Source organism: Podarcis melisellensis (genome assembly GCF_964234715.1).
Source record: "Podarcis melisellensis genome assembly, chromosome: 3".
Lineage (NCBI taxonomy): Eukaryota > Metazoa > Chordata > Lepidosauria > Squamata > Lacertidae > Podarcis > Podarcis melisellensis.
In genome coordinates, this window is record NC_138530.1 from 64073009 (window position 1) to 64087248 (window position 14240).

At 41.5% G+C, this 14240-nt stretch overlaps 1 protein-coding gene across 7 annotated transcripts in view; it reads right to left on the reverse strand.

Annotated features, from left to right (window-relative positions):
* Nucleotides 1-14240, reverse strand: part of LAMA2 (laminin subunit alpha 2) — a 360258-nt gene that overhangs the window by 209835 nt on the left and 136183 nt on the right. For all 7 annotated transcript variants that reach the window (XM_081907021.1, XM_081907020.1, XM_081907017.1 and 4 more), the window contains exons 8-11: nucleotides 13984-14162; nucleotides 13444-13543; nucleotides 10487-10647; nucleotides 3238-3378 (exon numbers count right to left, since the gene is read on the reverse strand). In XM_081907021.1, coding sequence (XP_081763147.1) covers nucleotides 3238-3378; nucleotides 10487-10647; nucleotides 13444-13543; nucleotides 13984-14162 — 581 coding nt within the window. The remainder of the gene's footprint in view (nucleotides 1-3237; nucleotides 3379-10486; nucleotides 10648-13443; nucleotides 13544-13983; nucleotides 14163-14240) is intronic.

Genomic DNA, 14240 nt, shown 5'->3' on the forward strand with positions numbered 1-14240 from the left:
TGTCTGTGACTGGGGAACCCACCCATTAAAAACTTTCTGCCTGGCTGGTTCACCCCTCTATGTGGTTGAAACTCAGCTCATCATGCCCTAGTCCAGCTATCTCTGGATTTGTTAATATTTCCTCCTGAGTTGAGGAGGACTCTAAGCATGATAGGAATGAGTGCCTGTTCTGCACTTTTTAAGCAAGGTAGGCTGGGTTTAAAACCTATTCCCTGGCTAAAATCATAACGAGAGGGCTATGGTAGCTACTCCTATCCCTTTGCCCCCCAAACAGCAAGGGATGCAGAACCCTGTCTGTATCACAGGGGAAAGCATCTGTGATCTCCAATCCAGTAATGAGATGAGCAAGGGTTAGATCTATTCCAACCCTTGATAATCTTTACCGCCTGGTGTAGGTTTTATAATTAGATTGGAGGAGGCTTCCCTTCTTGGGATGTAAAACTCCACCTGCATTGGAGGCGAAAAGGTCTGCGATGCAGCAAGTCCGTAGTTCACACACTATGCTATAGAAATGCAATTGGGAGCCAAGGCAGTGGTCTATCTTAAAAAGTACTGTCTCACATCCTAATGTTACTATCATCTTTCAAGAGGTGCCATAAGCTTAGGAGTGAATTGTGGAAGCCATGCCAGCTTCTGAACTCAACTCCAAACAGAATGCTATCGTTTCACTCCCTGCTTTCAAACTCCATGGAGCAGAACAAAGTAATTCCTGCTATTCTTAGCTCACAGCCCTGATATTTAGAGATGGGCAAGCACACTACTGCTTGTTCAAAAAATAAACTGGGCTTCAGCAGCTCATTGCCTCCCTCTGATTCTCGAAGCCTGCTCTGCTTCCTTGCCTGTGCTTCAACAACAACATAACTTATCTTGGAGGAAGAATATCAGAGGGCAGTAGAATGAGACAGAAAGCAGAAGACAGGAGAGAGGGACAGGAGACACCCTATTAAGGTCTTCTCTTTGGCTGCACATGACATATTCCAAACTATAAGTCACATGATCCTGGGCAGGAAATGATGCATGGAGGGCATAATTTGGACCTGAAGGGGCCTGCAGTGTTCCTCATGAACTGACAGGAAATAATGTGTAGCACATATAAATTGACTGCAGGACCTCTCCTGCCTGTGCCTCCTTTTCCCAAGTTAAGGATAGTTTGGGGAGGGGGAAAGACTGGCAGGAAAGGTAGGGGGGTGTTGCAGGTCCTGAGCCTCAGTTTAAGCATAAAAAGGTAAAGGTAAAGGTACCCCTGCCCGTACGGGCCAGTCGTGTCCGACTCTGGGGTTGCGTGCTCATCTTGCTTAAGAGGCCGGGAGCTTTAAGCATAGCTCAGCTCAAAGACAGGTGGACCCAGCTCAAAAGGGCGCCAGTCAATTCAAGCCAGGGCCCTTACATTTTCAACCACCCTCCATCACATTTCACACTCACCTCATCCCTGCAGATATTGCAATTAGTGGGGAACACGATTAAAAGATGAACAAGCTATTTTCTTTCTGTTTACCAAAATCATGAAACAGACAATTTCCCAAAAAGGGAAAATGGTGGTGGGGTTTTTTTTTTAACTCCTCTAAAATAAAATACAATTGTGAAACATCTCACAATGCCTCAGCTATCAGAGTAGCTTTGTGTGTCATATGTTGTGCACCCCTGCTGTAAGGAGCTCAGCAGTCTCCTTCAGCACAAAAGAATATAATAGGAGTTTAGCAGACTATCAGATACAGGTCCAACTGTTTAACAGTCCCTTCTCAGTTTTCTTGCTCAACATAATATCAAACATCAATTCATATTTAAGAAGAGCACATGGGATGCCCTGGGAAACCTCTGACATTATGGAATTCCCAGGCAAATTGTAAATATGCAGGCAAGCTCAAGGCTGATCGCTTTCGGGTGAGTGGATACCATCAGAGTTGTGAAACGGCTCAGCTGCGAGCTGAAACAGATCCTGGTTACAGAGTTCACCCAGCAGGCATCTCATATCACACACATACAAAACAAAATTACAACACATAGCTACTTAAACCAAAATAGTTCCCTCTCCAAGCCCAATCAAACTGGAGAATTGCTATTTCAAAGTAGTGGAACCCACAAGATGGAGACACTGAATTTCAGCTGAGTTATAAACAAATAGATAGGTAGGTGAATAGATAGATCATCTGCACAACTTATGTGTGGTTTAAAACTTACTACATGATCATGGAGAGGTGATGGCCTCAAGCCTCCAACCATGCACTTTAACCCCAGTGGGCTGCAGGGTGATAAAAACACTAGGCATTCCCCACACTGTTACAGGTACTATGGGATATTCTTTGATAAAGAGCACCTACCCATCTTTATCGCATGCTCATTTCTCCCATTTGCTGAGTCCAGATGTTTACGATGCCTCCTAAACAAATGTGCTCTAAGTTTGTTTTGAAATCATCCAGCCCAATGACAGCAAGGCACAGTTCTCCAAGTCATGCCAGAAGTTTTCCATAGTTCTTAGCTTTCAGTGGAGAAACATGGTATCCTTCACATGCTTCAGTATTAGTTAGTCACTATGATACACTGAAAGCTACAAGCATGGTGTGGATGGTTTCAGATACGCATCCAGTCGGGAGGGAAATATAACTGAATTTCATCTCAGGCTAAAATCCTGAAACTTGAGAGGCTTCAAGATTCTTTTCCCCCAGTGGGGGAGGGCAGGGAGAACATTAAATTTACGAAGTCCCCCCCCTTAATGCTTCTCAAAATCAGGGTATGTGGGGGTGTTTTTTTTAAAGAATGATGTTATCCTCTTAAAGAATGTTTCAACAACATATCCAAAAGTAATAGATAACTATCCCAAGAAGATATTTCACATTAAACTTGCTGCTATCCTGTGTGAGACAACAGGTATATTTGTTCCCATTCCAGAGAATTTTAAGCCTCTCTCCGATCTGTCTATAAGATGGACAGTGTAAGAGCTCTCTCACACTTCCCCAGTTCCTCTCTCACACTTTTCTCATCTGCACCTAAAGAGCAATTTCCCCAAATGATTTTGCTTGCATTTTTCTTTGGGGCATAGATTCTAGAACTGCTCTCCAGTGTAAAAATAACAAGTAATGTATTGTTTTATTCTTGAATTTAAAATATAGCTATGAAGTATAAACACTTTACAAAGCTGGTTTCAATTAATAACATTTAAAAGGGGGGAGATATGCTGGAATTAATAACATTTAAAAAGGGAGATACATTGGAAGGGTGTACACATTTATTCTAGCTTACAGCGTGGTAGGTCCAACGAGAGCCCACACAGTCGTTTGTTATTCCTGAGCAGAAGCACGCTTCACAGCCCTGGGGGTTGTCTTGCTGCAGGTTAAAGAAGCCACGTTTGCAACGATCACAATTTTCTCCTTCAACATTGGCCTGCAAATGTACATGGGGATATTAGTTAGGTTTGTTTGAAAGTTTTCAGAAATCACTTTTCCTCCAAAGATGCTCAGGGTGATATACAACAAACTTAAAATGTATAAAACATCAATAAAAACCATGTAAAGACTAAACCATTTAATACAAAATAATTAAGATCTGGACACAAAGTTGCTGAGCCTTGCCTTTGGCTATTTTAAAGGAGATTCATCAAAAAAATAAATACTCCTTACAATACGTTGAAACATATATACACTTTTAGCTCTGCCGAGCTTGCGACTTCCCTCCTTCCCTTCAGCGAGTATCCCTTTTCATCTCCAATTGCATATTTTGATTTTTTATCTTTATTGTAAAAATGATCATGTAAAGAAAATAATAAAAAATTATTGGTAAAAAATAAAAAATATTTATTTTAGGGTGACCACACCTTACAGAGCACAGCTTTGTATTCAAAGGGCTGTCAGAAGACAGCCCTCTATTTGCTGGCACCCTCTGTTTGGAGGGCTATCTGGTCCAAATCTGGTTTAAAGAGAAGGAGCCTAAGAAGGGAGTGCCTAGGCCTTTACATTGCCTATCAACAACTAGTACCCAAACAACAGTCGGAACAGGCACACAGGTAAGCTGGTCTTCCCCACTATAGTGGGGGTTGTATTTCTATTAAAGTTATAGTGATGATTTCTCCAAATGCATCAATACATGTACATTTGCATACACAAAATTTATGCTGTTTTCTTTTTTTGCTTCTTTCTTGTTAATGTGTTTATTCCTTTTCAGTAATGTTAAGTGGGTACACTGCCCCTTTCCAAATTGTGTTGCATTTGTGATAATACTGTTCCATTTGTTACTTTGCAGATTGCCAAGAAAAGGAAACATTTGGCCAGCTGCCTTGCTCTGTTTTAGTTATGCATATCTACTGCAAATGGCAGGTGTGTGTAGTCTGGATTAAAGATTATGCTCCATTTGCTGTTAGGCAGAGTCCTACTCCTCTGATATATAATAATCATCGGATGGGCATTCTGAATGTGTCTACTGCAATTAACTGGAATCCAAGTGCCACATTGTCCTTTTACTAGGAAAAGGTCAGAGTGTCTAAAAGTTCATTACTTGCTTGCACTACAATAAGTGTAGGGATTGTATGTAGTGCTGTGTTCCATGGACAAATATGTTTGACCATTGACCTGCAGAGGTTGTTGGTTTCATAGAAACTGGGGCCACTCATGAGGCAAGGTGAAGTGACCACTTCAAAGGACAGGATCCAGAGGGGCAGCCGATCCCAATATCTTCATTTACCTCTTCTTCCCTGATGGGGAGAAGGAGCCATTTTGTGGTTCACCACAAATGGCAAAACATTCCCTAGATGGAAATGATGGCTAGGCTATTACAGCCAGTATCATGCTAGCAATAGTTTACTCATACATGCCCAATGAAAGTTACTTGCTTCCCTTGCAGCCAAAGATATAGAATTAACATGAAGAAAAGGGTTTAAAATAGTTTTGGAGTTCTAGGATACCTTAGAAAAGAAAAGCCGTTGAGAAAGAAGAAAAGAAGACTTCCGGGATAGCGCGATCCGATAATGGCGGATTCCCTCCGAGCTCCGGAGGGAATCGGCTCCGCAGAGGACGGGTCTTGCCGTGCCGGCGACACGGGGACCCTCAAAAACCGCAGGCGCTGAAGCCTGCGGACTTGGTGACTTGGTGGGCACCTTAAACGCCCTCCCCGACCCGCGAAGAGCCTTTTTAAAGGCTGCGGAGTGGACTGGGGTGCGGCGCGGTGCTGAGAGTCCATCGCTACCTCGGCGGAGCGAAGCCGCGAGCCATGGCCAGAGAGCGCTGTCTTCCTTCCTGAAATTTGGACTGAAACAAAGAACCCGTGAGTAAAATGAAAATTCGACACTAAAATTTTACCTTTGATTGGAGTACGACCGGGGGATGTGCTAAAAGGAAGTCCACACTCCCCCCCCCCACAAAAAGATTCAAGCAAGGAGAGGAGCACTAAGGTGGAAAGACTTTTGTGTTTAGAAAGACAACTTGCACGAATTGGATTAAAAGTTATTGTGCTGGAGAGGAGAGAGGAATATTAGAAGCTTTTGTGTAATCCCCCCCCCCCATTCTGGACCCGGGAGTGTCCTGCGTGTGAGCCTGAGGAAAAAGAGAAAGAAAGTTTGACAGCTGTCAAAAGAGCTGTCAAACGGGCGATTAGAGGCTGGAACTGTGATATTTAGAAATTTCTTTTTGGATTAAAGGTGACATATTGTATCTGAACTGATTGGAAACAAAGTATTTTTGAACAACAAAGTAACGAATTGCTGGAAAAGAACTATTGGACTGGCAATCCCCCTGGAGGGAACAAAGGATACTGCAATGGCTGCAGAAGGAAAATTATGGGCAGAGATAGAAAGGATGTTTTTTCTCGTGGGAACTTTACAAGAGCAGACTGCAGATATGAGTAAACAACTTGTGACCTTGAATCTGAAATTGAGCAACTCTGCTGACGATACAAAGTTGGAAAAAAACCTGGCAGCCGGAAAAGAAGAGACAGCTTTGGAAATGGGGGGAAAAGAAGAAGAAGAAGAAGAAGAAGGAGAGGATGTTCAGATGGAAAGCACCAACCAAAAGCCTGCAGCTTTAGGAAACAAAGGAATTGAAGAAGAGGACCAGTGGACCGTAAATCTGCAAAAGGAGAGAAGGACAAAGGAAGAAGCCCCTGGAATATCTGGAATACCGGAATATAAAAAAATAAACAAACATGATTGGGACTTCTTCCTCAAGTTTGAATATGGGAGACTGGCAGACCCTTGGCAGCAATTGCTATTGACTGATTCGGTGGAAGGAAAGAACAAGCATGATTGGGACCTTTTCTTTAAGTTTGAGCATGGGAGACTGGCAGATCCTTGGCAGCAACTGCTACTGACTTTGGTGGAAGGAAAGAAGAGGGAACTTGGGACACAACTCCTTCGAGAACTGAAGGCCAATAAGCAACAAAACAGACGGAGAAAGACTAACTGGGGCTTGAGAGCCTCGGATGTGAGAAATCCGGGCTGAAATTGTTCTTTTAGAATAGTGATTTGGGAAGGGACAGAAACCGGGCCAGGGAGGGAGGGGGAGAGTAGAATAGTAAAAATTTACGATTTTTGTTCTTTTTAATTTTGATATGATTTGTTTAATAAAAAGGGAGGATTTCGTGGGAGAGAGGGTAGGTTGACCTTAGAGAAAGGAGCTAATGTGTAAAAATTGGATAAGTAAACTTGAGCCTAACAAGAGATGTTAAATATTAAGAACAGAGGATAACAATATAATAGAGAGAAGAGGAAATAACTTGCTGAATTAACTTTTGAAATTGGAATGTGGGAAGGAGAGATGTGGGGAAGTCAAGGAAAGAGGGTAATGAAAATTATATATGTTTTGTTTTGTGTTTTGTGTTTGTGTGTGTGTTTGTCTACAAAAATGTGAAAATTCAATAAAAATATTTAAAAAAAAAAAGAGAAAGAAGAAAAGAAAATGAAAGTCTTTAAGATCAAAAAGAGAAAATATGAGGGCAGATGTTAAATGCAGATTTTATTACTATGAGCCTACTAATCCTATATCCAGAAAATCCTTTTCATATATCCCTTGACGGAAGTGCCAGCAAACATCACCAACTTTCTGTAGACTTCCAGGACAGAGATTTATTTCCAGAGTTTCATTCAGGAAGCAAAGCAACAGGATGTGAACCTTAATACCTTTGGGTGAAAGTCACTCTGAGGATATGGCCTAAAAGTGAGTTTTGCTCATGTGAACTGGATCTGTTCTGGTTATGATACTATCCTGGAGTCAGGCTAGTGAAAGAAGCAGCAAAGCTAACATCGATTTGATTTGCAAAAAGAAAAAGAAGTGGGGGAAGATAAACCAAAAGCAGAGGGCCCAGTTAATCTCAATTGTTTGTTGTGGGTAGGCAATTAATAAATAATTAAGAGTACCGAGTGGAAAACAGCTACCCTGCCCTGCTGAAAATGTAAGATTGTTTCTCCCAGTTTATTAGGTAGAGGGCGAAGGTGGGCAGGGGTTACACCAACTCAATTCGTTCTCTATAGATGAATACAAGAGGAACAGTGGCTCATTTAATGTAGCACATTAAGTGCCTCCTCCTTCTGCACCTTTACATGTTACTGCTTGAATTTCATCACACTTTGAAGCTAAGGAACAAAGGAGGTTGCACAAAGGAAGTGGCTAGTGCACACATTTTCCAAGGAGCATTTTTTGTACATGTGACCACTTTGTTTTCCAGCTCTGTCCTATTTTCAAAAGGCAGTAAGAGGAATTTCACAAGAGCTTTGAAATGCAATGCATAATAGGGTATAAGGGACCACAACCACCTACTTTGCTCTCTGACCATGACTGCCCCACTTATCGGTCCGCTTGACAGCGTTGACCATAATAGTGGAATAGGATTACATGCTTCTTCCCATGTAATGTAATCATTTCCTGATTTTGAGGGTTAACTAAGGAACATTCAGACATGCATGATATCTCTCCTAACAGCTTGTCAGCCTAGTTCACATTCTATCAGAGGTAAAGGTAAAGATAAAGGGACCCCTGACCATTAGGTCCAGTTGTGACCGACTCTGGGGTTGCGGCACTCATCTCGCTTTATTGGCCGAGGGAGCCCGCATACAGCTTCCGGGTCATGTGGCCAGCATGACTAAGCCGCTTCTGGCGAACCAGAGCAGTGCACGGAAATGCTGTTTACCTTCCCGCTGGAGCGGTACCTATTTATCTACTTGCACTTTGACGTGCTTTCGAACTGCTAGGTTGGCAGGAACAGGGACCGAGCAACGGGAGTTCACCCCGTTGTGGCGATTCGAACCGCCAACCTTCTGATCAGCAAGCCCTAGGCTCTGTGTTTTAACCCACAGCGCCACCCGCATCCCTGTGTTCAATACAGTTGGTTCTTAAGCAGGTTGTGGATAAGGCTGGAAAATAATTTACATTTAACTTCCTTTATACTTGCACACTGGGGAAGAAACAGGTTGTGTTCTATATTTTCCACAAGCATTTTGCTTTCAGTTTACATTGTGTCTGCAAGTTCTCTTTCCCCTCCTTTGACAGTAAACACGTCACAGACTTTGAGGTTGACCTTGTGCAGTGGTTGTTCAAAACATCTGGCTTTGGTAGCAGCAGATCTGTAAATCTTCATGGACCCATGACTGTCGCCTCTGGAGTTAAAGGTAATGGGCAGTGGGAGCATGAAGGCACCACTGTGGCAGACAGAGACACATACATAGCTGGAATACTTCACAACATCTTCTCTTGTGATCTGGAAGTCTCAGAGACTGAAAATACTACTGAAGCTAGAGGGAAGGTTGTACAGTTCTGCATCAGCAGACAATGAAATGGAAGGAAGACTTGTGCAAAATAAACCAATTGTAGTGGAACAAAAAATACTGGAAGAAAGTGTGACTCAATGTTGGAACAGATTGAGGCATGTTCCTACATCTCTAGTGAAAGCTACAGTCCCAAGATAATAGCTTGCTAACCTAAAATAACTTGTGAATCTTAAGATGTCACACTCCTGAGAATGCTGAGGATCAAGCTACATAGGAAGACATGTAGGTTCCACCAACCCACTTACTTCTGTATCTTCCTCTGGGGAAAATTGTGGTGTGGCATCAGCATATACATTAACTTAAGCTGCAAACAAACAAGCAGAGTAGGGGGCAGGGAAACATTCATAGGAAGACATAATGCCACATACTTTTCAACATCTGAGAAAGGATATGTGGGCTGGTAGTACCTGCACATGTTACCATAATGTACATTTATGTCTGTGAATGAGAACATATGTATGATTTCACTCAGAATAATTTCTGGTTCATGTATCAATATTTTACTACAAATTATTATTAATCCTCACACTTATCTCTCTCAGCCTTTGGCTTGTTAGGTCTAATGCACTGTAGATGTTGTGGGTTGGGTACACACCTTTCACTTTAAGAATATAATATATAATTTACCCAATCCTGGAATCTCTACATCTTCTTACTTGGAAATTAAAAATTGGACAGGAAGCCTTTTTATTTCTGATAGAGTCATGCATGTGCAAAGTGATAAAAGTGTTAACACCCAGAGCAGATTTCAGGGCTGTTAAGCTAACACTGTAGTAATTTTGATCTAATTGGTTGAAGATCACAGGGTATTGAGTATTGAACCCAATATTTCCCCAACGAATTAGTTCAGTCTCAGTTGGGGCTTGTTTAAGAAAAGAAAACTTCAAGAATTTGCTTACACATTAAAAAACAAAAACAAAACACCAAAACAAAACACCAATGTGAAACAGGACCATCGGTGTTTGAAGTCGAACCCTGCTTACGCCATAATATTTCCACCAACCAGTCTTAACACCCATTCATTCCAAAGTCGGGCTTTTGATGTGAATGTTGCCATCATGGGGAGGGGGACAGGCAAGGTAGTTTAAAGTGTCAGCAAAAGCAACCCTAACTTGTATACTTTTAGATTTATCTTGCATGCTCAGAATCATTGTTTCCACCATGCCATGCTGCCTCGGCACTGTTATTTTCTCTGTCTTTGATCCTATCCAATCAGAGATCATGTAACAAACACGACACTTTCACAGCACAATGTAGCCAATCAGATTTGGCTGTGTGACGAGGTCCATCCTATTGCCCTCATTCTGAAGCAGGAAAGGGAGATTAAGTACTGCTGCCAAATTAAACCAAATCTGCAAAGGTTATTTGTGTGCTTCATTTAAAAAGAAATACCTAAGGGTCTCTAAGTTGTTGTTGTCAACACAGACCCCCCCGCACCATAAAGAAACCTAATTTTAAATAGCAATTTACTATCTATATAGCTCTATGTCTGTGTGTGCATGTGTGAGACTGTTTTAGCAAAGGTACTTTGCGGCTCCAATTCCCATTCACTATTCAAGATTAAGAGATCACATTCACATCAGAAATACTTCAAGGTTGGGGGTCACACTTGTTTGACACTCAGGCACTGCCAGAGGGACTTACAGAAGAAAAAAATAATGGATGAAGGCAAAGCTTCTTATCTTTGTTAGCACAGATGAAAAGTTTATACTTGCTGAAAGAAAGAGAGGTTGTAATCCATACCTTGCACCTGCAGGGTCCTTCACAAGGGTCATCATTTAAGCTGCCATCCAGAGAGCAGTTGCAGGGCTGACAGTAAGGAAATCCCTTGTAACCCAATGCACACCGATCACACCTTTCTCCTCCAAAGCCACGTTTACAGTGACAGAAGCCAGGAAGCTGGTCTGTAGCAAAAGCAAGCAAACACCAAGCTCAGCTAGATGCTTATTAACATAAACTCAGTGAGTTAAGCAGACAGGCCAGGAGAGGTTAAGTAACACTCATGTATTTAATTAAAACAACTCAGACTAATAAAGGCACAGTAAGGCCACTGTCCGCGAGGATTCAGATCTTGTGAGAACTTACAGCCCAGGAGGCTGTGATCGCCATCAACATAGATGGTTTTACAATATGATTGGACAAATTCATGGAGGAGACTGCTATCAATGGCTACTAGCCATGATGACTATGCTCTGCCTCCACAACTGGAGGCAGTAATATTTCCCAATCGCAGTTGCTGGAGACCACAGGAGAGGACAGTGCTCTTTTGCTCAGACCCTGCTTCAGGGTTTCTTTGAAAAAACAGGATGCTAGATGGGCCACTGGCCTGATCCAGGAGGCTCTTCTTGTTGGTGCAAATGGAAAATATATAGAAAACAGAATTCACTGCATGCCAAGATCCAGGTTTGGAACAAGTACTCTTAGGTGAGAAAACTCCAGCAGAGATTTAAAACCACAAAGTGTGCAGCAAAGTAAAGCATGGAAATATAGGCCGTTGGACCTTTAATACTTGCTCTTCCAAAGTTTCCCTCTTCCCCTGGCACAAAAAAGACCACAGGCTTGGTGAGTTTAAAATGGTTTACTTACTAACTTTCCAAAAATCAGAATCATGTGCTTTTCCACACAGCATTCAGAAAAGGTTGCACAGGCAGTAAAACTTGACTTAGTTACAAAGTAGTGAAAGTTTCTAAATTATTGGTATAGGAACTCAAGAGTGGCTTGTAAGAGCCATTTGTTCTGGACTAGAGCAACAAGCTCAAACCTCTTTACATTTGGAGTTATTGGAGGTTGAAAAATAACTTTGATTACCTATTTCCTCCCACAGTGAGGAAATGAAGTAGACATAGCTAAGCCTACAAACCATTTTTAAAGGAATCAAACTTCCAAAATTTGATTATTAATAATTGTCAATCCAAAAAGAAGAACTTTTAAAATGTCAAGTGGTTTTGTTGAGAAGTGTTTTTAAGTCCACTGAAATTTTTAAAATGTGGATTGTAACAAAAGGAGCTGGAACACAGTTAGCCAACCTGAATACTTTAGGATTGATGAACATTCAAAAAAGGTATCTGAAAAACTTAGGGAGATAAATCTAACAGATTCATCTACAAGCCCAGCTCCTGGTCAGTTGGTAGGCACCAAGTTCTGGTAAATATTATAGTGCTCGGCTTTCTTTTAACAATGCTAGTGCAGCAGGTAATTGTACCAGCACAGAAATACTGCTATAATGTAACCGGAGAATAAATTGTTTACATTATAGCTGTATCCAATAATCCTTTGCTTCAGTGTGCCAGAAAGACAAGATGTGTAAGCTTTAAGTTTGGAGAGAATCACTCATTATCATCCTTTCCCATTACACTCCTAGGATTAGTGCATTTTTATTCTTGCTTGGGTTGACAGATACCTTAGAAGCAGGTTTGCATTTTACTCCAAATAAACATTTCTTTCCATACAGAAAACAGCCAGCACCAACGAAGTCAATTTCAGTATACCTAATGTGCATTCATACTGATTTGCAAATATATAGAGAAAATCCATTGGGGAAAATAAATATGCTTTTCACCCTTTCCTTCAAACAAGCACCATCTTTCCCCAGCTTACATAGATTAAAGAACTGTGTTTTTTGGGGGGGGGGCTTTACAGTGTATGGACACCAAGCATTTTTTCTGACTTCACAGCAGCAGATTCTAAGAGCGACTCATTATTGGGCTCAATACAGTTTTCTTCATCTGGATAGGTATAATTTTTTTTATTTTATTTTTTAGAAGTTCAGCCCGAAGTGAATGTGCTGTAGGCTGCAATCCTATACTCACTTACCTAGGAGGAAGTCCCCTTGAACTCAATGGGGTTTACTTCTGAGGAGCCATGTAATAGGATTTTAATGCAAATTAGATGTGCTAATGGAGGAGTCTAAGGCAGAGGTTCTAATCTTGCCTTAGAATGAGTTTCATTAAGAAAAACAAAAGGAACTGGCTTCCAGGAATGGAAGAAGAGATACATGCTACATTTCTAACAATCTTTGCTTGCCTGAATGGCTAGGCATGGTAGTCTGGGACCTGCCTGCAGTGAAAGTTTGTTTCTAATGCACACCTTTTCATTCATGGAACTACACCCATAAGCTATTATCATGAAAAACACAAGCCTAATGTGAGAACTACTTGCACGGGAAGAATCTTCAGAGTCCGCCCTGAAAAGAGGACCTTCCTAATATAAAAATGCCATGCTTTCCCTCTGCAGTACAATTCCTACAGAGAGCAAGGAAATGTCATAATGTCCTGCTGCACTCAGAGCACCAGATCTTTATTCCCCCCTCACCCCCATGGGCCAACTTTGGCATGCATATGGGAAATGATGGGGTACATATCAGTGTGTATTTTTGTACAAATTCTTGAGCAACGCCTTTCCATATACAACAAGAGAGAGAGAAGAAAAACCTGGAGTCCATAGGGAAGAGATTCCTGTTTCCCCAAATGTGCATGTCACAAGATAGAGAATGTAAGACAGAATGGCAGGGGGGTAGAATGATTAGGTCTCCAAGGAAGAACTCTACAAGAAAGTAGGCAAGCAGATTTGAAAAGGTCTCCTGTGAGATGGTATTTCTGAAAGCATTGGGAAAGCGAAAAGAGGTTACTACTTAATGTTCGATTTAACAATGTGGCATGTAATGTTTAACATGGCGACCCAGTCCAAAAAAATTTTCTCACCTCCGAAAGCATGTTTTTCATCCTTGACACATGTACCATCTAGAGAGCCAAGAGTATTGCAATGGCATTGCCGACATGGATTGCGACTAGCTGGGAGCACCTGTGTAAGGAAAGCAAGGGCAACAAGGTTACAGACAAAACAAAAATTATGAAACATAAACCGTTAATTCAAAAGCTTGTCATATTCCTCTCACTGGCAATTGCACTAATATTACTCTTCTCTGGTAAACAACATGCCCCTCCTGATAGGAAAGCGATGTTTATTGGATTGCATCCTGCTTCAATTCAAGCAGAAATACTAGCTGGAAGCCTTGACCCTCCAGTGCAGTCTTTCATATCAACACAGTTTACTTTCATATCTTTGTGAATTTCTCCTTTACCGATTTCCCACTGTGAAAGGCCGCTGGTAGGCTGTCAGAATTAGAATTTAACCTTCCAAAAATGGCAATCAAAACAGCGTCTTTGCCACTTAATAACCTAGCACCTTACGGTGAAAATTATGTCTAGGGCTACAGAAGATAAGAGTGGGTCATACTTTACCCCCTTTGGCCTGAAGTACCCATCAATGCAGGTTTCACAGTTGATGCCTGCTGTGTTTTGTGTGCAATTAATGCACACTCCACCCCCAATGTAATCCCCACGGATATTCAGACTCTGCTTTTTCTCTGCCACAGACTGATCATAGTAACATTCTTCAGCTTTCCCATGACAATTGCAAGCTGAAAAAAAGGGAAAAGTGTATTAGCAAACGTCGCATTGGTGCAGACATATAGAAACAACATTTTACCAGAGATTTA